General features: G+C 40.5%; 1 protein-coding gene across 5 annotated transcripts; it reads right to left on the bottom strand.

Moving 5' to 3' along the window:
* Nucleotides 1-1,465: 1,465 nt before the first annotated feature.
* On the bottom strand, nt 1,466-23,951 carry MFF (mitochondrial fission factor). Of its 5 annotated transcripts, none has more exons than XM_063442316.1 (8): nt 23,818-23,951; nt 20,336-20,553; nt 19,860-20,032; nt 18,717-18,805; nt 12,469-12,627; nt 12,089-12,148; nt 3,988-4,072; nt 1,466-3,166 (listed from the first exon to the last, which is right to left on the bottom strand). In XM_063442316.1, exons 1-8 carry the CDS (start codon nt 23,826-23,828, stop codon nt 3,035-3,037), a joined length of 927 nt encoding a protein of 308 aa, XP_063298386.1. In that variant the 5' UTR covers nt 23,829-23,951; the 3' UTR covers nt 1,466-3,034. The 5 variants fall into 5 exon arrangements, with proteins under 5 accessions (XP_063298386.1, XP_063298387.1, XP_063298389.1 ...); XM_063442317.1 differs by having other exon boundaries at nt 23,842-23,950; XM_063442319.1 differs by lacking the exon at nt 12,089-12,148 and having other exon boundaries at nt 23,818-23,950.
* Nucleotides 23,952-25,111: the final 1,160 nt, after the last annotated feature.

Genomic DNA, 25,111 nt, shown 5'->3' with positions numbered 1-25,111 from the left:
ATCATGAGAATTTCCACAAGGAGCATTCATTTTGTGTTCCCATATTGTTTTAACATGGAACCTTACCAAACATGCCGGAAGCTGGAAATGAACTCACAGTTAAATCAGATAATAGTGCAATAAATATGAATTCTGCTCTAAAGCTAGTTTCTGCTTTCCAGAAGGATTGGTAATAAAGATTAACTATAAACAGCACATTATCAATACAAGCTACACTCCTACACCAGTAGGAATTAATAACATATGAACAAGGTCAAGGGATAAAATGCAATAAAGTAAACCACGTCTTTCTCAGGATACAAATCTAATCTTCTAAACTGGTAAATACAGTCAAAAACATAATTTACCTCTAAACTGCTTACCGTCTCTCCAAAGCTGAACTGCAATAACCTCCATGAATTTATACATCAATAACTTGACTGCAAGCTCACAGGAGCAGGGTTCTCGTCAGCTCTTGTTAAAGGGACACTCACGACGCCTAAAGCATTTCTGCTTGCTGGAGTGTATTATCTATTTTTCATTTTACAAAAAGTGCAGATTTCTATTGAAATTGACACTTTTAAAAACTAACCTTGTTACACCCACTGGCTGTCAGACAACTGGTCTTATTACTTCCTGGTTGTTTAGTTCAGTGGAGCTTAACTCAAGACGCAGGCAATTGCACAGGGCACATGCTTTGCAAAGACTTCTCATTGAGCTACAATGGGAAATCTGTGATTGGACAGCCACAGAAAATATGGGCAGCGGTGGAAGGGGAGGGCTTGCAAAGGCTTCATACAAAACATCTGCAGCTTTTGCAAGCTATTTTTTTGGAAATACCCCTCAATAAAAAATAAAATAAATAATAATTAAAATGTATGCATGTTTTCATTGGGGAGCAGATCTACTAAACAGTGATTTTTAAATTTGGGCGGTGGAGAGTGCAGTTATTTCTCATTTGTTGTGTATAGTTGTGAAATGTGTTGGTGCTTGATCATTAAAATCAGGGTAATTAATTACAATTAGTAATTTAAAAGAAGTTAGGAGTATTTTTAACGCACAGTCTTCCTATCTAGTAAACTGTAACAGCACACACTGCATGACTACTAGTTATCATGGGATAACTGCCAATGCATTATTGGAAAGAGAACACACATAACTCATTCCAACAGTATGTTTGGCGATCCCATGTGTATGCTGCTGAAAACCACTACCTAAATTAAAATATCACTTTTTATGGTTAAGTGTGCCTGTATGCAAGCTGTGTGCATAGAAAAATAACCTGATTACAAGAGACACATTTCAAATTGCAGTAGTCATGCAATAAACCTATCAGCATCATAAAGTGCATTTTTATAGCAGGAAAGGGCATCAGATTGGCATAATTACTCTAGATTATCTTCCAAGAACATTAAATGCCTTTCATGCTACAAGTGTACCATGTATCAGTAAAAATACTAAATTTCTCAAGAACACTTAACACAAATAACACTTTGGTGCTTTTATTTCCCTTACTCATAACTACATGTATTTTAATTTTGATTGTTCACAACCAAAACATTAAACAAGAAAAAAGGCAAGTCACAGAGGTGAAAAACAAAAGCACACAGTCCAAAAAAAAAAGATGATAAGTTATAAAATGAATATAACAAAAAACCAAAAAATTAAAATAAAAAAAACACACATTTCTTGAAATTAATTGCAACCCAGACTCCGGTATAAGGAGTGTAAGTTGTGTTGGCAATTATTGTTCTTCCTAGTGAAATAAGAAATGACCAATGGAATAATCGATATAAAGCCACTAAAAGTCATCGGAGAACTAAAATCGGTTGATTTTAACAAATTTAATAAATATTCAATACAAGGTTCCCATACAAACCCAAATCTAAGATCCATAGCAGTCCTACATTCCTATACTAGTAAATCAAACACAAAAAGGTTTTAATTTTATATTCATATTTTGCACACATCCTTTTAATAGGCTCTACATGTATTTGTTAAAATACATTTTACTCACTTGAAGTCCTATGCAATCCCTGCTGCATACCTGACACAGAAAGACCAGTGAGGTGGTATGATCATATCCTCTATTTACATTTTTAAGAGCTTGCAAGATGGATATTGAAGAGGGAGTGTTACAGTAGATATATATTTAATGCACAACTATAGGGCTTTTGGAGAAGAACTGTGATTTAATTTCCCTAAATGTAGCCCCCACTCCCCCAAAAAGTCAAACATGTAAAAATAAAGGGAAAATAAATGTATACTACCTAGGTCAGTGATGGCTACCTTATGCACCATTGTGGAATTACATTTCCCCTTAGGAATGGCTAAGGCTCAATGGGAACTGTAGTTCTGAAAGATCTGCAGTGCCAAGGTTTGCCGTAAAGAATCTAGTTGATATTGTAAAAACAATTAAATCAATCCAATAGATGCCAACTACTTACTTTACTAGATGGGACATACCGCACTGGTCAAATCATCAGCCATTTATATTTGTATATTCTAATAACTAGTTATTTCTTACTTACTACATGTAAACAAGTTTATTTATTTCAATCTTAAAGAACTGTACACTATTTAATGCAGCAGTTTCTAATTTGTGTATTTTATCTCTTTCGCTATGCTTGGCACCCTTACTTTCACCCCCTTTTACGTGCTGGACCAAACAGAGCAGATACCCTCCCTCTACAAGACTTCTAGACAAGAAGAACAAAGTTTCACCGCTATACTGAAATATAAACAGAGTTCTAATGGAAGGTTTTTACTGAGCTTGAAGAATAGAACAAAACAGTGTATCAAAGCCTTTCAAAGCCAGAAGGGCATGCCATGCATGTAAGGCACACCCACAAGGCCATGAATAAGTAATGAAGGAATGCTGTCGCTGGGAATCAGCATCTGCTTACTGTTCCCCTTTTGTTTTGAAGCTGGATGATGTTCTGTGCTGTACCCAAAATGTCCACCCCCCGTCACTCCAAGATGGAGGTGTAATAAGGTATACTTGGTCCGTGTGCATCCCACTGTACAATCCCAAGTAAAAGGAAACAGGAAGTGTTTAGCGTCTAAACCAAAACCAGCTGTTGAGGAGCCAGAAGGCCACGGTGATGGAGTACATTATCATCTCGCGTTTCACTCGCTCTTTGTTCTCTTCTTCCAGAAGCAGAAGGCGCCTGTTGAGTTTGATTATCTGGGGAAGGGCACAGATAATACATGTTTGTAGATTATATTATATTTAAAAGTAAATTTTCCATTAAAAATATCTATAAAATAATCATTAAAAAAAATAATAATTATTTCTACTATGACTATACTTTAACCGATCAATTCCATCAGTTTCACATGACTATAGGAAGAATTCTACCCTAGAAAGAAAATAGAATAGATAATTAGACTGGCCAGGAAACTGGTGATATATTTCTATAAGCAGTTGATTTTGTTTTCAGCAATTGTTATTGGTTTACTTTTTCAAATACACACTGATTAAGGCTTCCTTTCCTTAGTGTCTCTGGAAGTGATATTCCCTATGTCTGCAGGAAGAAATCTTGTGCTTTAGTCTGTCTGTGACCATGAAACACGCATAGAATGCAGCTACTTGTATTAACTTTACGAGTGAACTTGAGTCATTTTCTCAACCGAGACAGCTATGTAACGTCAATTATTATTCATTTTTGTTTTGCTTTAACAATTTCCAACTAGTAATCACAATTTATCGCCATGATTTATTAAAGAAGGAATACTTAAGGACTGTGCTAAACCGAATACAACCCTTATAGTCAGTTTGTTCATGGTGGGCAACAGCATATTCGTTAAAAACCATGATAAGATATTTTTTAGATTAGTCTATTGCTCCCAAAAATAAAGGTTTTATTACAAGTAAATGATGGAAATACTAAAGCACTAGAAAAAATGTACTTCTCAAAAACAGAATCAGACTCACTCTTCAATAGAAGAGACTACTGGGTGTGAGAAGGCATTTGGTTATAGTTTAAGTTACAATGATCCACCTACCTGCCTCCTTAATGACGTGGCATCCACTGAATTCATGTCATCTGGCATTGCTTCCATAGTGGAATCCAACGATGATACAGCAGCCCTAAAGAGACATAACAAATACAGATATATATATCCACTAATAAAAAACACAAACATGCAGGTAATAAAGCTAGAGGTCATGTCAGACAATAAGGTGTACAAAACTAATGGTATTTTTCAAGACTGTCATAATAAACCTACTGTACTTAAAAATCACAATGAAAGGGAGTAGCGGACAACCCTAGCCTTCCAGAATTTCCTCATACAATTTAATGGAGGCTAGTCTTGAGCTGTGTATAATGAAAAGTTATATATATTTTTTTTAATGCTTGCTTTATTACAGGTAAAGTACACTCCAAGCAGAATAACCACTACACCACCGTTAGAAGTCAATCAATTTTAGACCGGTTTGACTTCTTCCCCGTTTATCTAGAGATTGTAGGTTCTCTGTGGCGTATGCTACTGAGTATCCTGATGTTATGACAATTGTCTAGATCCTTTTGGATCAGTTTTTCCATATACTGTGATATTTTGTACTATTACATTTTCCTGGACAATCCCATTATTTTCACTGACATGCGCATGGGGTGTGCCCAGTGACGCCCTAACGCAGGCACAACTTAGGAAATGATCAGCTATTTTTGCCTTAAAAGGACACTGTAGGCACCCAGACCAGTTCAGCAGAGAGAAGTATAGTGCCAGGAATACGGGATTGTATTCCTAGCACTATATAATCCCTTTAAACTGTCAATTCAATGTCAACGTGCTGCAATTTTGATTTTACTAAATAACCCTGACCGTAATGTGCATTGTAGATCAGTCTATATATACACATTTACATGCAATTTTAAAAAGTGCCCCTCGCTATCACTGCTAAAGCTATCAATCTTTCACTGGCCAAATGTTTCTTACATTATGAGCCCCAAATTCATGGTTAAACTGTTGCAAAATGGTTTAACCCCCGAGGGCAAGATGGTGCCTTGACACTCCTGCTCCCATAACATCTTAAATGAGCTGAAGTTGCCTTTTGGGGTGTGAGTGTTGCTTTAAGCATTTCAAAAAAAGAATATTCACCTTATCTAAAAAAAAAAAGTTATGGAAAGACTTGATAAGTTCCCACCCAAGTTAAATGTGCTACGTACACCTATAAATATGCTAATGTTTTAACTCAGAGGGAAAGCATGCATGCTAGGTTTTATTTGCATGCTGTGTTTACATCAAATCAACTATCCCATTACAAAGACTTAATGGGACACTATAGCGTTAGGAATACTATGTCCCCTCTCTCTGCACCCGCGCCACCCTGGCACTCAAAGAGTTAAATAACCCTTTAAACACTCCCCTTATCCCATCGGCGAGGTCCCTCGGGGCTGGCTCCGTCACCACCTACTCAGACGCCATCCTGAGGGGAAACCTAGGGCGCATGCGCAGCGCACACACATTACGCCTTTCGTATGATAAGCATTGATTGAATGCTTTCCTTGGGGGATTTAGACATTTATAAGACGGTGGATGTTTAAACTCTGTGAAACGGCAGGAACTACCTGTCACAACAGACTGTGCAAGGTGCATTAAAATGAAGAAATCACATGCATACCTTTCCCATTCCTCCTTCCTGACAGCCATTTTTAAGGACCTTGTGTCAGGCTGTCGGCTATCTCGGCCAGTCCTGTTCTGCACCGTCAGTTGCTTTTCAAAAAAAAAGTGCTCTTTCAGCCGAGATCACTTTCTGTTAGACGATTTGAAAAGAAACTGACAGCTGCAAAATAGTGAGAACTGGCTGGAACAAGGGACAGTGTGACCCATGGTGTATAAAGATGGCCGTCAGAAAGGGGGCGTGGGATAAGCAAGTCATTTATTTAAAATTAATGAATAATAAATAAATACAAAGAATAATCTAACCAGAAACAGTGTTTTTTATTAAAATACTGTTTTTGGTTGTTGTGATCATTGCTGGCATGGTCTACCCATTTTAGACAAAGGAGAAGTCACGTCCCCTCACTTTAGGGGCTGAGGGGAGAACTTGGGCAGCCGCCATCAGTCATCTGTTGCCAGCATGCTATGAGTGCGGACAAGACAGATGCCCAATTTTAACAGAGTTAACATTAGACAGTCTGGTACTGCTTAATGATGCTGCCAGAGGTGGGGTTACCCTGCCGGCAGCCAAGTGCTTATACCGCTCTGTATTTGACAGGTTTTGGCCTCATTAAAGGGATACTCCAAGTATCATGATTTGAAGTGGTCATGATGCCTGGAGTCTGTATGTGCAGGGTTTCCCCCCAGTTATTCTTCTAATAGGACTGAGGACATTTCTATGGCACATGTCTATGCAAAATGCTACTATCAGCCTCCAGGCACATTGGGTCACTTACTGTTGAGGCTGGATAAGCGCTGTTGACACCGCTCAATACCTGCCGTCTCTAGGACTACCTCAACAAATCCCTGGAACCTCAACATAAGCCAGGACTGGCAATCAGTGGGATGTTGCAAATATTGCCTAATTTATCCCCAATATGGTCCAGGCTCTAGCTCCAAGCTCTGTGGCTTGATGGACCTTCCTAGCCTCTCTCTCTATAGACTTTTATAGGTGGTCTCCTAATTTGACTATGTTCCATCATAGAAATAGGCCTATGTCTTCCTATGATTGCTTTGATTGAATAGTCGTAATAGAAAGAAACAGGGAGGGAGGGAGGGAGGGGGGGAGAAAGAAACAGGGAGGGAGAAGAAACAGGGGGGGGGAGAGAAAGAAACAGGGAGGGAGGGAGGGGGGGGGGAGAGAAAGAAACAGGGAGGGAGGGGGAGAGAAAGAAACAGGGAGGGAGGGGGGGAGAAAGAAACAGGGAGGGAGGGGGGGAGAAAGAAACAGGGAGGGAGGGGGGGAGAAAGAAACAGGGAGGGAGGGGGGGAGAAAGAAACAGGGAGGGAGGGGGGGAGAAAGAAACAGGGAGGGAGGGGGGGAGAAAGAAACAGGGAGGGAGGGGGGGAGAAAGAAACAGGGAGGGAGGGGGGGAGAAAGAAACAGGGAGGGAGGGGGGGAGAAAGAAACAGGGAGGGAGGGGGGGAGAGAAAGAAACGGAGGGAGGGGGGAGAGAAAGAAACGGAGGGAGGGGGGAGAGAAAGAAACAGGGAGGGAGGGGGGGAGAGAAAGAAACAGGGAGGGAGGGGGGAGAAAGAAACAGGGAGGGAGGGGGGAGAAAGAAACAGGGAGGGAGGGGGGAGAAAGAAACAGGGAGGGAGGGGGGAGAAAGAAACAGGGAGGGAGGGGGGAGAAAGAAACAGGGAGGGAGGGGGGAGAAAGAAACAGGGAGGGAGGGGGGAGAAAGAAACAGGGAGGGAGGGGGGAGAAAGAAACAGGGAGGGAGGGGGGAGAAAGAAACAGGGAGGGAGGGGGGAGAAAGAAACAGGGAGGGAGGGGGGAGAAAGAAACAGGGAGGGAGGGGGGAGAAAGAAAGAAACGGAGGGAGGGGGAAAGAAAGAAACAGGGAGGGAGGGGGAAGAAAGAAGGAGGGAGGGAGGGTGGGAAGAAAAACTGACAGGGGGAAGGGGGGAGAAAGAAACTAACAGGGAGGGGGGGAGAAACTGACAGGGGGGGAGAAAGAAACTGACAGGGAGGGGGGGGGAAGACATTGACAGGGAGGGGAATTGACGGGGAAAGAGAAATTGATAGGGAGGGGGGAGTGACAGGGGAGGGAGGGGGAATGAGAGTAACAAGGGAGGGGGGAGAAGAGAGTGACAAGGGAAAGGGGAAGAGATTGACACACACACACAATCACAACCAATGCACCCCTTACACACAAAGACAATGCACCCCTTGAACACAGAAAAACACACAATGCATTACACACACGCAATGCAACCCTTACACACACAAACTCACAATGCATTCCTTACACACACTCAAAGCACCCCTTACAGACTCACACACTTCATCCCTTACATACACAGAAACACACCTTGCAGCCCTTACACATACAAACACAAATTCACACAATGCATTCCTTACATACAAATCAGGACATCCCCTACACACTCCACCCCCTGTGAACAAACTCATTGGTGGACCCTGGGACCCAGACCTTGAGCTGTGTAAAGGGCCCCCAAAAAATGGAGCTGCTTCCCGTTCTCCCAGAACATTGATTTTTGTGACCACAGTTACAAACAGCCTCCATAGATCCTGTTCTACACCAGACCAGTGGAGCCAGACTGCAGCTAGAGCCCATCATCATCCTCATCTGGTTGTAAGTAGGCAATCTAGTATATTATTTGTGGCACTAATCTCTAATTTACCTCACATTAAAGAAACACTATAGTCCCCAGAACCACTGCAGCTTAATGTAGCGGTTCTGGTGTCTATAGCCTGTCCCTGCAGGCCTTTTAATGTAAACACGGCGGCACTGCAGCACTAGCGTTAGTTAACATGGCAGGTCATATGGGTGGGGCATTGTGATGTCACAGGGAGGGGAAGGGGGGGCGGCAAACTTTACTTTTGCCTAGGGCGGCAAAAATCCTTGCACCGGCCCTGCCTAAAAATACATCAGGTATTGGTGCATATGCTCTGAGTTTGGGTTCTTCAAAGGACAAGATAGTTTAAGAAAATATGGAGTTCTGATCCACCCAGGGGTCTGCCCACTTAGAAACAGCTAGTTTGAGATACATAATGAGAATGTTGAACTATGCAGAGCGATTTATTTTTTTCAACAACTACTAGGAGACCTGTAACATCTGAATCTCCCAGAATAATTATATATAAGGGGTAAATATATGTAAGGATTTCTTGTGTTTTCTCCTATTTTATGGACCGTTTTGCAATTTATCTGTGTTTCTGTAGGTCATTTATTTCTGTATTTTTGTACACAGCACTGTGAATCCTTTTTGTCAGATTAAATGTTTCCTTAATCAACTTGTGTCTTTGTTCTCTATGAGCTCACTCTCCTGAGGAAGGCTCAGGTAAACACGTTACCAAAAGAGTTAATTATATAGATCTGATCAGTAAAGTAAGGCTGTGATCCTATAATTCTACTGTGTGTGGGGTAACCGGAGACACCCGGATATATAGTCTTGGTAGTGGCAGTAAAGTATGTACTAGGCCACTAGGGTGTTAGTGCAGAAGGGATTGCAGGGGTTAATTTAGTGGTTGCTGTGACTAGCAACAGGTAACCCTTTCACTTCCATACTCTCCCCTCGTGACAACATATATTACTGGCAAAAAAACAACTTTCAAGAACGCTCTCATGCCCAAACAACATGACTTTTTCTAAGTCTGCTTCGGGACAGATCTACAAAACATGGTTGGACAAACTAGCTCAAGATGCTCAGGACCTCATTTGTGACGTATCATGAATAGTGCTCCAAACTTTTTATGGAGAATGAATGACAAAAGGTGATAAATGGGAATGATGGTCTGAGGACTGCAAAGTATTCGGATTGGTATTCTAGTCATGTTCCTTTAAATTGCCTCCAAATATGCTTACTTCGATAGTTTCACCCATCTATTGTGGTAACACAAGATTCAGATCTATGCACGTTCTATTCTCTTTGAGAATTATCTGCAAAAACCACAGATGTGATGCTTGGTACTAGCATCTGCATACCATTTACAATAAAAGACTTTTCAAAACATCAAATATTGACTGTCTGCTATAATCACTGTAGGAGATTCTTAATGGTCCGTTAGATATGGATTTCCAATTTAAAATATATTTGTTTTTCTGCAAACATAAAACAAGATGGAATACTTTGAAAAGAAACCATATAATTTTACGATTAAATGTATTTGCAAATATGTAATCTTCCCTGGAATTTCTCTTTGCACCAATCTTTTTCAGCTTGCCACACAAATAGAGAATTTCTTTTCCTGACATTTGCAAAAATGTTTTCACAACAAATCGCAAGTTACATAATTAAAAAGGGAGGGCTCAGGCTATGTTAACTTAAAACTTAAGCTGCATCACCTACAGTTTCACATACAACCAAGATGGCTGACCACTGCAAGCTTATGATGCACATTAAAATGCAACAGAGCTGGGACAACATAACAGCAACAGGATTTCAAGCAAACACATACACTGATCAGCCACAACATTAAAGAAACTGTGTAGGTCCACTTCGTGGTTCCTAAGCAACTCTAATGCATCGAGGCATCGACACCACAAGACCTCTGAATGTGCCCTGTGATATCTGGCACCAATATATTAGCAGCACTTCATTTAAACCCAGCAAGTTGCAAGGTGGGGCCTCCATGAATCAGATTTGTTGTTTCAGCACATCCCACAGATGCACAATCTTACCGAGATCTGGGGAATTTGGACACCAAGGCAAAACCTTGAACTCCTTGTCATGTTCTTCAAACCATTCCTGAACTATTTCTGCAGTGTGGCAGGGTGCATTATCCTGCTGAAAGAGGCCACTGCCATCAGGGAACACCATTGCCATGAAGGGGTGTATGTGGTCTGCAACAATCTCTAGGTAGGTGGTACATGACAAATTAACAGGTACATGATAGCCAGGACCTAAGGTTTCCAAGAAGAAGATTTCCCAGTGCATAACACTGCCTCTGCTGGCCTGTCTTCTTTCCATAATACATCCTGCTGCCATCTCTTCCGCAGGTAAACGACACACACGAACCAGGCCATACAACCTTCTTCCATTGCTTAATGGTCCAGTTCTGATGCTCATGTTCCCATTGAAGGTGCTTTTGACGGTGGGCAGGAGTTATTATGGGCTACACAGCCCTATACGCAGCAAATTGCATATGCACTGTGTATTCTTACACCTTTCTATCATGGCCAGCATTAAAAGTTTTTCAGCAATTTGAGCTACAATAGCGCTTCTATATAAAGAGCCCAGACGGGCTAGCGTTTGCTCCCCCTACTTGGATCAATGAGTCTTAGGCGCCCGTTCACTAATTGTCCTTCCTCGCACCACTTTTGGTAGGTTCTAACCACTACATATCGGAAACACCCTACAAAACTTCACAGTTCTAGAGATGCCCTGACCCAGTCGTCTAGCCATCACGATTTGGCCGTTGTCAAAGTCACTTACATCTTTTTTCTTGCCCATTTTTCCTTCTTCCAACTGACTGTTCACTTGTTGCCTAATATATCCCACCTTTTGACAGGTACCATTGTAACAATGTAATCATTGTTATTCACTTAACCTGTCAGAATTGTTTGTGGCTGATCTGTGTACATTTCTGCTCTATAAAACTTACATTAAGCCTAACTTCAAGTATGATGACTTTTGAAACGCATACTATGTGGGTTATATACACTATATAAGAAGGTTGTGTGTCTGATTATTATGCCACTTTCTTAAGAGCATTCCAGCAAGCAATATTACGTGTTTTGTGCCATTAATTTCCTCTCTGCGCCTTTTCTGTCACTTTTTTTATGTTCCATTTTAGGTTCACAAATATGTTGCTTCCCATGTATATAAAAAAAAAAAAAAAGGCGGTGCAAACATGCACAATTTTTTGCAACATTTTCCACCACTTTAAGAGCGGTAGTTTTTTTGGAACAGGTAATAAGGTTTCACGTTCATCCCTTTTCTTTATCGCATTAAAAAAGGCTTTACATTTTGAATGTGTCATTTGTTTTCTTATTTTGTGAACGTAAGCAATGGTAAAATCATCAAGAAAAAAAAAAAGAAGCAAATTATACAAAAGATGAACAAAATGTGACTAAAAGATTCATTGTTTTTGGACACTACAGAAAAGCTGCAAAAAGGGGTGTAGTGATGGTTTTATTCAGAAGAAAATGGCACATGAGCATAAAAATGAAAGGGAACACTGCACTATGTATACTTCATTCGTTCTGAAAAATACAAATGTATTTACTATGTACATTTTTATCTCATTTAACTTATAGAAAATGTCAGACAAATATAATGTACGAGCCTCTGCCTCTTATAAAATTAAATATAACATATATAAATCAATTTATAAAAACAAAGCCATGGCCCTTTTGTAGTAAAAGTGACAGCAATGAAATATGAAATACTTGCGTGGAATTATCAATGACTAAAAGCGGTTAGGAGGTGGACAGGAAAAAAGTTCAGGAGATGGAGTGGATCAAGTTACCTGGCATTTTCGAGGTGGGCAGCAGAGACAGAGGCTGCGGACCCTCCACGCAAGATCGGCCTGGAACCAAGGTAGACAAGTGGGAGAAACAAGGACAGGAAAAGTAAGGAACACAAACAAGAAGGAAGTGAAACAGGATAAAGACTCAGAGACTGAACGCACTCATGTAATAAGACATGAGAATGATTTAACTCCAGCAGTAATCTCACAGAACGTGCATACTACTACACTACATCACACACTGTAAGCAGGAGAAGCCTGGATAACTTGGGTTCCATGAAAATCTGTGATTGAGCACAAATATGTGGATGCATTGCAGGGTTGGCAATGAAAGGGCTAAGGGGGAGGGGGGGTAAATAAGGAACAGGGAAAACATTCACCTGCGGTTTTCATCCAGCACATCGAGGACCTGCTGATAAGCCCTGCGGGTGGAGGTTTGGATGAGCGACAGAATGCCACGGGCAGAGTAAAGGTCTGCTCCATCTGCGGGGAGCACAGGAGCAGGGCACTGACGGCCTGCGGGGACAGGTGGAGTCGGGCTGACCGGAGGAGAGTAGCAGAAAGAAACAAAGAGGTCAGACTGTGTAAGTGAGATAGACACACATGCAGTGAGAATTTGAGATAACTAGGAGCAGGGAGGTGGAATACGACGAAAAACAAACTAGAGAAGGGTAAAAGGTACATGAGTGATATTAGGAAATAACAAATGTGACAGATTAAGTAATCAGCAAAATTATAAGACAGAAGAAGGATCACATGTGGAAAGAGGTTTCCAAAATAAAGAAAGCTGGGCCAGGATCAGCACTTGCAGCATGCTCTAACTAGACGACACTGACGAAAGGGAGGAGCAACAATCACAGCATGCACTAACCAAGACACGTAAAGGAATATGATTGCGTCATGCAGAAAGCAAGGGGACCGGTTTTTCTAACTGGCAGCAGTTGGATTTCATGAAGAGAAAATTATATGCACAGACTAATGCACATGTTACTATTAGACACTCTGATGAACATCGCTGCGGTCATCTGATGAAGATGTTTTGAACACACATGTTGCCTTCATTGTAGACCACAAGCCCATGTTTAGCAATTAGCAGGACACTCCAGGCACTTAAGTTGCAAGAATAGATCATCTAGAATTGTTTCCACAATGTCAGGTGTGTTTCAGAAGTCAATGTTTTTGATGAATTATGTCAAAATCAAGTGCTGGAATTCATTTTTATATTGCAATTAAATCAGCACTGTCATGCCGAACGTACCTTTCACCAATCGCTTCCTCTTCTCTTGCTCCCTCAGAATTGGTTCTTCATATCTGATCTAATTTTCTTTAAAATATAAGACAAAGTAGGAACTACTTTGTCTTATGTATTTTTCCTACACTTGACCTTCTTTGACCAAAGGAGGAGCTTAAGTCCACTCCATTTCCTGTGGTCAAAGATATTTTCCCACAATAGTCACCCTTTCCTCCGTTTCTCAGTTTGCTTCATTCTCAGTTCGAACTTCCTGTCATTTAGACAGGGTGCCGGCGAATTCACAGAAATTTCTGCATCTGGTTCGGAATTTCATTTGAATGAAACTTGCAGCCGCTTAGTAGATAGCCTCCTAATTCCACAATGTTAGACCCTCCTCCTCCGAATCAAATAAAGTGCCCCATGGTGGGCCACCTCTTAAAATAATTAGCAGGAGAGACATAGTGGGGGATATTAAATTAAATGGGGGACCTAGTACCACTTAGGGCCTTAAGGCCTCCAGCTGCAGCTTGTGTGTGGCCATTGGCTCCCTCCCTCTGGCCCCCACCCATGGGCGGCGGGTGGGGGCCCTTAACTGACAAGGAGGGGAGGGGGGGGGAAAGACATATTGTCTCCCACCCAGATCCTTACTCATGGGAGGCGGGTAGGGACCTATCAGTGACAAAAGGGAGGGGGGGGGGGGAAATACTTCTAGTTTGCAGGTAAGTCTCAAGATTTGACTGCCAGAGCATTCTGATTGGTTGTCTTAAACCAACCAATCAAAGCGCTCTGAGTCAAATTGCAGGTCGTGGGAAGGCTTTATAAGAAGCTGGGTAAAGATGGATTAATCTGTTTTGGGTTATTTTGCGCGATCGGGTCTATTATATTTTATTACGTCAACGGGATTTATGAACTTTTCTTTGGCCTTTTTTGAGGCTGAAAAAATAAGATTTTCAAAAAAAGAAGACATCTAATGGTAAATATCATACTTTTTTTTTTTTAGGTAATTAGTCTATTGCTCCCCCTCACTATTATTAGGGTGAGAGGGGTAGGTAGAATTTTATTTTATTGGGGGGTCACTTGGGGACCCCTAGCCACTTAGTCGGGACACTATTTTTACAACTACCTAGTCTACATTGATGTATGTACTTACGAAATGTGCATGATTACATCATTAGATTGATATTTTCAAGGAGTTAGGTCATCAGTTATGATGTTTGCACAATTATACATAATTTTACAAACAGATTCTACTTTACCCGATAGGGAACATTTGTTATTTAAAAATTTTGAATAAAAAAAAAACAAAAAAAAAAAAACTTTCATTTTAATATATAACTGCGGCAGAGATATTTTTAGATTCCGTAGTAATAAAACCTAAATGTAGAACAGCATGGATATGAAAATAAGAGGATTCTGTTTGAGGTTTTTTTTTTTGGTTTAGTTTTTTCGTGATTTATAACAGCACTGTCAGGGTAAACAGTAGGTAGTTACTCATAGATCTGATGTTTAACATTGTGGAAGTCATTATGTAGGAATTGCATAACAAAGCTGCAGTAAGCATGTGATGCAGAGAATCTCACAGTTTCCCTTTGTGTAGGAAAGGGGAAGCCGTTCTTTGATCACTGATGTTCTGTGCCCAAAGTGTCCATGGAAAAGCAAAGATTAGATAGAAATCTTTTACCCATTGCACTCTGGGATATGATCACAGACATATGCTGTCTCATGTTATGAATTTTACTGCAGAAATTGAAAGCAAATGAGCTACAGGGAAAGCCAAAATCAAGAAAATGGTTAAAAAGGACAAGTCAAGAGTCCCAATAAATATCAAGGGTTCATGACTTGACCTTAAAAGACCTCAAGCCGAGCTTCAAAGAAGGGGGTAACCCTTAAATTAGGTACAAACATGGAAAAGGAATCCCTTAAATCAAAGGGGTGCTAAGTTGAAGCTCCATCAATAGAGAGGGAAAAGGAGTCCTACCTTTATTAGTTCTTGGGATAAACGTTACAACAGTAACCAGAACTATAGGGAAAAGGGGGTGGGAGGTGGTGCTGGGGTATATATAACCAATATTGAATGCCAGTTGGCTCAATAAGTACAAACTGTCCAAATAGGACAATTCCTCTGCACCTCACCCAAAATGTACCAAAACCACTGACACTAGCAACCATCCATTCCCACAGGGTAAAGGTAGATTGATGGAGCTTCAACTCAGGGCCACTTTGATATACAGGATTTATTTTCCATTTTTATAGCGAAAGCCAGATTGGATGAAAAGACTAATCATCCAATCAGAATGCAGATGGGATTCAAATTCCTGTTAATATTGTGATTTTTTTTTTATATAGAAGGATAGGAAACATGGAGAAAGAATGGGGCTAATCAGAAAAAAATAGTAGCAAAATTAGTAGTTATAAAGAGAGATTATCTAGAGCAATAGGAGAAGTTATAGAGAGAGGTTATATGGAGTAATAGGAGAAGTTATAGGAAGAGGTTATATAGAGTAATAGGATGAGTTATATGGAGTAATAGGATGAGTTATATGGAGTAATAGGATGAGTTATAAGGAGAGGTTATATGGAGTAATAGGATGAGTTATAAGGAGAGGTTATATGGAGTAATAGGATGAGTTATAAGGAGAGGTTATATGGAGTAATAGGATGAGTTATAAGGAGTAATAGGATGAGTTATAAGGAGAGGTTATATGGAGTAATAGGATGAGTTATAAGGAGAGGTTATATGGAGTAATAGGATGAGTTATAAGGAGAGGTTATATGGAGTAATAGGATGAGTTATAAGGAGAGGTTATATGGAGTAATAGGATGAGTTATAAGGAGAGGTTATATGGAGTAATAGGAGAAGTTATAGGGAGAGGTTATTAGGAGTTATAGGGAGAGGTTATATGAAGTAATAGGAGGAGTTATAGGGAGAGGTTATATAGAGTAATAGGAGGAGTTATAGGGAGAGGTTACATGGAGTAATAGGAGGAGTTATAGGGAGAGGTTACATGGAGTAATAGGGAGAGGTTATATGGAGTAATAGGAGGAGTTATAGGGAGAGGTTATATGAAGTAATAGGAGGAGTTATAGGGAGAGGTTATATAGAGTAATAGGAGGAGTTATAGAGAGGTTATATGGAGTAATTGGAGGAGTTATAGAGAGGTTATATGGAGTAATAGGAAGAGTTATAGGGAGAGGTTATATGAAGTAATAGGAGGAGTTATAGTGAGAGGTTATATGGAGTAATAGGAGGAGTTATAGGGAGAGGTTATATGGAGTAATAGGAGGAGTTATAGGGAGAGGCTATATGGAGTAATAGGAGGAGATATAGGGAGAGGTTATATGGAGTAATAGGATGAGTTATAGGGAGAGGTTATATAGAGTAATAGGAGGAGTTATAGAGAGAGGTTATATGGAGTAATAGGAGGAGTTATAGGGAGAGGCTATATGGAGTAATAGGAGGAGTTATAGGGAGAGGCTATATGGAGTAATAGGAGGAGTTATAGAGAGGTTATATGGAGTAATAGGAGGAGTTATAGGGAGAGGTTATATAGAGTAATAGGAGGAGTTATAAGGAGAGGGTATATAGAGTAATAGAAGTTATAAGGAGAGGTTATATAAAGTAATAGGAGGAGTGAGTTAAAGAGAGGTGTTATATAAAGCAATATGAAGAGTTGCAGGTTTTATGAAGAATGCAGCTAAATTTGAAAAGGTTTGTGAAAAAGTCTATATGGAGCAACATGAGTTTAACAACAATATGGTAACATTAAGATGATTTTTGTAGATTAACTATTTGGATGCACTAAGCAATAAACACATTCATAGCAATGCAATTATAAATCATAGCCAAAATATTAGATGTATTTACCATTTAAAATCAATTTGCAGGTAGAATGCTCGAACAGGTCTATTTTACAGATTATTAAACATCCTTTAGCTTCTGTTGTCTGCATGCACTGCATGATGACAACAGACAACCAATGGCAACATGCCACCCCCCATCCCCTTACATGCCACCAATGTTTCCACTCTGTCCAACCTGCAGTGAGTGGAAAAGACATCACCAGTGGCAGATCAGGTTGCAGGGATAATTTGGCCTCAGAGCAGAAACGCAGGTATGTTTTCCTTCATACATTTTTTTTTTTTTACTTGGGAGGAGGGGGGTAGGGGGGAGGCATGCCAGTTAGGGTTACTCTAAACAAAAACAGTATTTTATGAAATCAGTGTTTTTTTGGTTGGGGTAACCCTTTCTGCAATAGACACTTTAAACAAGATAGAATAGAGGTATAGGCAGAAATCTCTCTGTACTGAACATTGACAAAAATGCAATACATTTAAATAATAAAGTTGCTAAGATGAGTAGTGACCGCCAAAATATAAATTACTCCTGCAAACAGCATTTAATTAGGTTCACGTTAGCCCATTCAATGCCACTAAAGCCTGCAAGATCATATCATAGTTCACATCTCTCCAGTTTCTTAGGTTAAGTTGGCTCACAAATCATTTAAACATTTTAAACATCACCTTTTCTGCTAAAATGTACGAAATTCCTCAAAATACAATACACTTATGAATATTTTTTTTTTTTTTCTTATATTTGAAAAATGTATAATTATGAGGTTAGTGAATTGGAAAACATTTGGCAACTTTTACATATAAATTAATTACATTTACAAAAACACTACACAGAGTTATTTGCTAAAATGAGAACTGTCCAAAATACCCAGATTGAACACACAGCTGGCTTGGAGACATTTTCCAATTCAGCTATTTTGGCCTCACGTTTTAAAGTCATTTGCATTTCTGACAGTTCTCACCTTAGTAAATAGCCTTCTGCAAAGTTTATACTGGACTCCAGTCCACCTTATGTAAACCTTGGACTAATGTCACATACCAACTACCCTTTGGTGGCAGCTTCAGGTGCTGGGAGGACAAAGATGAGGTTTTGAGGAGAAGTAGCTAAATAGACATTCAATCACTGAGATATATTACAGTCCAAACAATGCTTCCTTTTGGCCATACAAGTATTTGGATGGGGAAAAACTCCATAAAAGCTCTACTCAGACCCGAACATACGAAATTAATGTCTGGATGAAGTTATTGGTAGGGGGGTTGCTGAGGCAGTAACCAGATTGAACACAAGTTCCACCTATGTTTTCTAAATAATAAAGCTGCTGCCTAATGCTATACTGTTCCTTTAAGATTAGACACCAGGTATTAGACACCAGGGCGACAACACATTTTAAAACAATTTGTTCAAGTAAGAAACTTTGTAATACATCAATGGAATATGGGTAAAATACAATTCTATTGAACAAACTAGCATATCGTCAATTTCAGTAGTATTTTCACCAATTGGAATACACTTAGGCTACACATAGTTGTGCCCATGGAACTTACATTGAGTCATGTCTGACCAGCTGCCCATTCTGACGTGCCATGTTCTCACTTGCGGATCTCTCTCTCTTCAACCGCCCAATACTGCGTAGCTATGGATTTATATCATTTAAGTTATTACATCATCGCTGCTCAACACAGAGAAGGACATACGTTTGCATTAGACATTTATGCAAGGTTGTCATTAATGCATAGAGATACAGTCAGTATCTGTACAACCTACCATACCAATGCTAAAAATATCACAGAGGGTGCATGTTTACCTTAGCAAAACACAGACGAACACCTTAAAACAAAAAAAGGATATTTGCATTGTACTTCTTAATTACATATTTATACTTTTTGATTAATTTTACATTTGTGGGCCTTACCTACAAATCATGACATAATTAGCAAGTACAATCCATATTAGTATCTTCTTCTTGGACAATGACCTTCTCCTGTCCTCTGTGTGCACCCCCTTTCCGATTCATGATTACAGGACTTCTCCAGGCTGTCCAATGGAAATAAGCCCTGCTATGGCCCATCCACAGTGTAAAATACTTATTGTAATCTCTTAGTAAGAACAGTACCTTATAAAGTGCCTACTCTCCCTGTAGCACTCTACCACTGTCTTTTCACTGCTTGCTCCATCTCTACTACACTAATGTGTATACCGTACCTATCTATATTCACTTCTGCACACAAAGCACTTTAGGTTTTGTGCAATTTTAGCACACTTCCTTTACATTTTATATTTGTTTGAACAGACTTCTTGTCACCTTGTTTGTACTAGATTTGTTTCTATTTTCTGTTTACCCATTACACTACAATGTGGAATACTCCGGCACATTCTAAATATTCATGATATGCAAGTTGTTGTTAATTAAGCTTGCTACAACCCGGAACTAAAATCATCTTTGGACGAAAGTATCAAAGGCAAAATTTAGGCAAAGAAACATCTGATCTGGAAAATTTTTCTAGCTCAGCAATAGTCAGAGTTTGGACACAGATTTGCCATTCAAATTTTAGTTTGCTATAATTCTGAGTTTTGTTAATAAATCCCCCTTTCTTTAGATACTAAAAAAGTAATGAGTTCCATAACACAGAGTGGTTTCTGGTAAAATAATTGTTCCTTAGTATGCCACACGTTTCTTAAACACTTACCTCTTCTTGTTGTGGAGTGGCTGGGGTGGGTCTTTCTAGGTCCAGGAAGTCCAAAGGCCTCTCACTGAGAGTCAGGACTCGTGGAGGTGTCTTTAGGGCCAAAAGCTCGAAAGGAGTAGTCTGGATAAGATCCAAGTCTGAAGGCCTGGAAAACGATGAGTCTTCATTTTGACCTATACATACAAGGACCATAGGAGGCCATTAAACAAACTAAATTACCATGGAGCACTGATGCCAACATTGGCAGTACAAAGAGATAATGTATTATATATATTTTGGAAAAACTATAACGTATGTAAATGTTCGTTATTCAGCACTTAATAAGCACCAATAATGGCAAAACCTTCATTGCTGATCAGAAAAAAAATAATGTGTTCTTACACATACATGAAAATAAATAAATCATTGGCTGACCTACGGCTTATTAAGATTGAATTTCGTACATACAGGTAAATAAGAAAAAATGATGTTCTCACCGGTCACCACAATCCTCTCTGGAACTTGCATAACGTGTCCATGTACAGATATGTCTGGGTGAACCCTGGAGCCAGTTTCCGAGGTGCTCGAAGCTACTTTGAGCATTTCGGGGACCCTCATCCTCTGACTGATTCCTTCAGTGTATTCAATCTCATATTGCATGCGATTCATCTCGGCCATTTCTGCTGCTGGGGTTGGGTAGTCTGACCTGCTCATCCTGCAAATGTAGAAAACAGATAGTCAGTATTAGGCAGTCTAGATCAAATTGCTGATAGGATAATCAGTGCACAATAAGAGCAGATACATATAGAAATGTATTGAAATTAAACTTACAAAAATGTAATTTCCATATAACTTAATTTTATTTTTATGGGGTCTATGCACAAAGATTGCACATTCATTTATTTTTCTTCAAAAAAGCCACAAATACTGGTTTAAAAATCATATTATAAGAACTATGTATTGTACTGTACAACGCTAATGGAACACATACACATGATTATATAATAGCTAAATAAAAAAAATTCACTGACGGAAACACTGTCAGGCACAGTGTAGGAAACACAACCCTGAAACAGCAGTGGTATGGTACATCCATTTTCCTTAGTATCCTGTTTGGACTTGCTTTACATTAGCTGCAGATCTGACTCCTGCAGCTAAGCTGATCCTCCCCTTTCCTCAGAGAAGTACTAGATGTCAATCAGCAGAGAGCAGGGCCAGGAGGCGCAAGGCATGTAAAATGATTAGATGTGCAAAAGGAGCATTGTACAAAGGTGATTCCATCCAGTGCTGCACAGTGTGCAGCACCTACCTTCAGCCTTTCCACGCTCTGAATGAATGCGCTGAATGCTCCCCATAGAGATGCATTAATTCAATGCATCTCTATCGGGACATGCTGATTGGTGCAGTGTGGTGTTTTGCTGCACATGCACAATCGCCTCAGCTATGGGGAAGGGGCTAGCCACTGTGAGACCGGCACGGCGAGAGAAAAAAGGTGAGTAAAAACAACTTTCCCATGTGGTAGACTCACTCACTGACAGACACCCACACATACCCCCTGACAGACATAGACTCCCTGCCAGATATACATTGATAGTGCAACACTCACAAAAGTACAGTTTTTTTTTTTATATTAAATATAAGTCTCCAATGGGGTCCAGTGGAGCTGCTCTGATCATCTTCCTGCTTTTCTTGCTCTGCTCTCTCACATGCTGTGATGTAATGATGCAGGGGCCGGAGTAATGTCATATTCAGTCTCCTGGAAACACAGCAGGGTGCGCGATGGAGCAGAGCAAGAAGATCACAGCTCTCGCGCCACTTCTGTCCTATCTCAGCCCGCCACTGCTCTCCCTCAGCTGGTCAACCCAGGAGCTGAAGAGGCTGACAAACATACAAGACAAAATTCCATAGCGACCTGGCGCCTGGGATTTGTCGAGCCCTGGACTAAATACTTACAGTGGTCCATTTATCATCAAAGCATTGCTACTGTTGTCTGGATTCCTTTAAATAGTTAGCCTAGGTGCAGTTTGCCTGCTCTCTGTCAACCAAAGATATGAGGTTAGTGCTCTGTGAAGAGACTGTCTCCAGAAAAGCAGGAGTCTCGTTTAGGGCTTTGAAGATGAATGTAGTGAATGTAATATGACACTAATATAGTTTTTATTTTCTTCAGCTTTTCATCTCATTAATTGTGTGTTCATCTTGTTTGAATTCTTTGCTGGGCCACAATTATTGTGCGAAATGACAGTGGTGAAATATGCTGCAGATATGACATTAAAATGCTGTTAAATTCACTTCACTGAGTGGTGGTGCCGCCTTTGATTTGCGGAAATCATTGGAAACATCTCTGTCAAGACTAGGAAAATGTGGTATTTTGTTTGATATTGATGTACAGGTAGCTGCTCTAAATAAGTAGAATGAGGCCACTGATCTGTGGCAGGAATTTAGTTTACATAATTGGTTTGCGTACAGGGCTTTATGTAACATCGCTCCAGATCTGTAATATACTGACTTTCATAGTGCAGAGGAATTTATTACTATAGAAAATAATTGCGTTATTCTGGCTCCCTAAATGGAAACTACTACTCCGAAGCAACTCGGAAAAAGTAAAAAGGTTTTTTTTTTTTTTAATTCTTTATTTTTGTTGTGCTTTAGAGTTACAATTACGCATTACTGCCCCATCAGCGGTAGCAGGATTATTGACATACAAAGTATAGCAGTGAAGGGCAGTTGACAAAACAGCACATTATTTTTGTAAGGTAAAAGGTATTTTTTATAAAATGTCACAAAACATCTTATGAAACTGAAATAACCTATGGAAAAGTAGCAAATATCCACAAAACCTCATAGATCTGTTTAACACAGTGCATTAAAACAACAAAAAAAGTAAACTCCTGCAATATGTGCCATACTGAACAACTTTCTACATTACATATAATATATTTTACAATAAAATACAACAACACCACAAACTATGTGCTACATATGTTTTGTACACTGTACTTTGTTTTCTTCTGATAGGAATACATTGGTTGGTTTGTGGCTCACAGCAACATCAATCACCATCCCACAATTAGTGGAGCTGGTTTAATCAATCAGCATTGCTGTACAAACCAGCCTTACTAGTACAATTATTCCTACCAGTATATGGCTTCCCAAACTGACACTGCAGTATTACATTATTAAAATGACTCAGTGAGAGAATTTAATTTTATTTGTAAAGTAGTACCAACATAGTCCTGTTAGATGTCCTGCTGTCACAGACAACTGGTTACAGTAGCAAGTGATGGCCGACAATGACAATCCAAACACTGTAAACTACACCATCCATGATGCTCAAACAGCATCATCACATGATAACTCAACTAATTCTCATATGGGGTGCCAAAGATAGCCATCACATCAGTAGATCAGCAGACACTAAATAATCTGCAGCAAATAATCTAAAATTGGCAATACCTCTATTCAACACCTAAACAAATATTTAATGTGTGTATATATAAATTTAAATGGATCATCAATCCCTGTTTATATATATATATAAATTGATAAAGGGATTGATGGTGATCCATCTACATATGTTATCCATGTAAAGTATATAAAAGTCTTTCATTATCCTATTTAATTGTAAATTACAGTTCAGATCTAAATCCCACATTATTGAAGGGATTACTATATCTCAAGTTATAAGCATGAGAAATGTCAGGGATTATATTAAAATCAATGCTGCCTTCCAGGATCTTGTGAAAGGACCATTAAGCTGACCCTCTGGAGATGATGAAGGAGGGGAGGCCATAGAGGTTTCACAGAATGAGTCCAGCTGTGACCAGGACCCATACCTTATATTATATTATATATAAAATGGGATATTAATGGAAATGTCAGTAATGAACCCAGTGACAGCTTCCTTCATATCATTACATGGGAGGCACTGTCACCCCCTCCCCCCACACATCACTCGGTATTCTCTGTTATCAATACACACCGGCTGGACATAGCCGATACTCACAGCCTGGACCCCCCTCGCGCACCGCAAGTTCCAGGTAATCACCTCACCGGCCGCCGTACACCGGAAGTGGGCGAGCGCGGAGTCACGTGACAGCGACCGGGAAACCCGGAAGTAGAATTTCCCCAAGGAGAGGGTGAGGGCAAATGGCGTCGCTTGTCACGTGACGGAAAAGCGATCAGACGGGGCACACGGTATGACGTCACCACTGACATCCATTCACATAGCGGGGCGCCGATGTTCTATCAAAAAACCCTACCCCGTGAAAATTCCCTACCCTCGTCACTTCCGGTGACGCAGCCGCACCGGAAGTGACCCTCATCCAATGGAGGAGGAGGGTGTGCGCCGCCGCGCAAGCGCACACCAACTAGGTAGGGATTTTTCACGGGGTAGGGGAAATGAATGCAACAGTGCGCACGCGCGGCAAAGTACTCCCGTCGGAGGTACAGCGCGCGTGCGCACGAGTTGCAAGGGAGCGCTTCACAAACCGCGCGTGCGCAGTATAGGGGTAGGGAATTTTGATGGCTATTAGCCCTGTGAAATCTCCCTACCCCTATACTGCGCATGCGCGGACTCATCATCAGATTAAAGCCTCTCCCTGCTCCCACTCTCAGCCATCCAAGATTGAGGGTGAAGTATGGTGGGACGGTGGGTGTTTATGAGCATTATATTGGGGGGGTCTGTGCAGAATTGGGGGTCTGCACAGACCCCCCCAATATAATGCTCATAAACACCCACCGTCCCACCATACTTCACCCTCAATCTTGGATGGCTGAGAGTGTTGGGAGCAGGGAGAGGCTTTAATCTGATGATGAGTCCGCGCATGCGCAGTATAGGGGTAGGGAGATTTCACAGGGCTAATAGCCATCAAAATTCCCTACCCCTATACTGCGCACGCGCGAACTCTGATCGTCGGATTAAAGCCTCTCTCCCTTGCAACTAGTGCGCACGCGCGCTGTACCTCCGACGGGAGTACTTTGCCGCGCGTGCGCACTGTGGCGTTAATTTCCCCTACCCCGTGAAAAATCCCTACCTAGCCTAGTTGTTGTGCGCGTGCGCGGCGGCGCACACCCACCTCCTCCATTGGATGAGGGTCACTTCCGGTGCGGCTGCGTCACCGGAAGTGACGAGGGTAGGGAATTTTCACGGGGTAGGGTTTTTTGATAGAACACCGATTCACTAAATGTGCCGAAATGTGAAACCGAATGATAGCCAGATTAGGATATTCTATATATTAGAGTTATTCAGTAAAAGGGGGGATTGCCTGGAGTTA

Source organism: Pelobates fuscus, chromosome 2, assembly GCF_036172605.1.
Source record: "Pelobates fuscus isolate aPelFus1 chromosome 2, aPelFus1.pri, whole genome shotgun sequence".
NCBI classification, from domain to species: domain Eukaryota; kingdom Metazoa; phylum Chordata; class Amphibia; order Anura; family Pelobatidae; genus Pelobates; species Pelobates fuscus.
The sequence above is the reverse complement of the archived record's forward strand: the minus strand, read 5'-3'. Positions and strand labels throughout refer to the sequence as shown.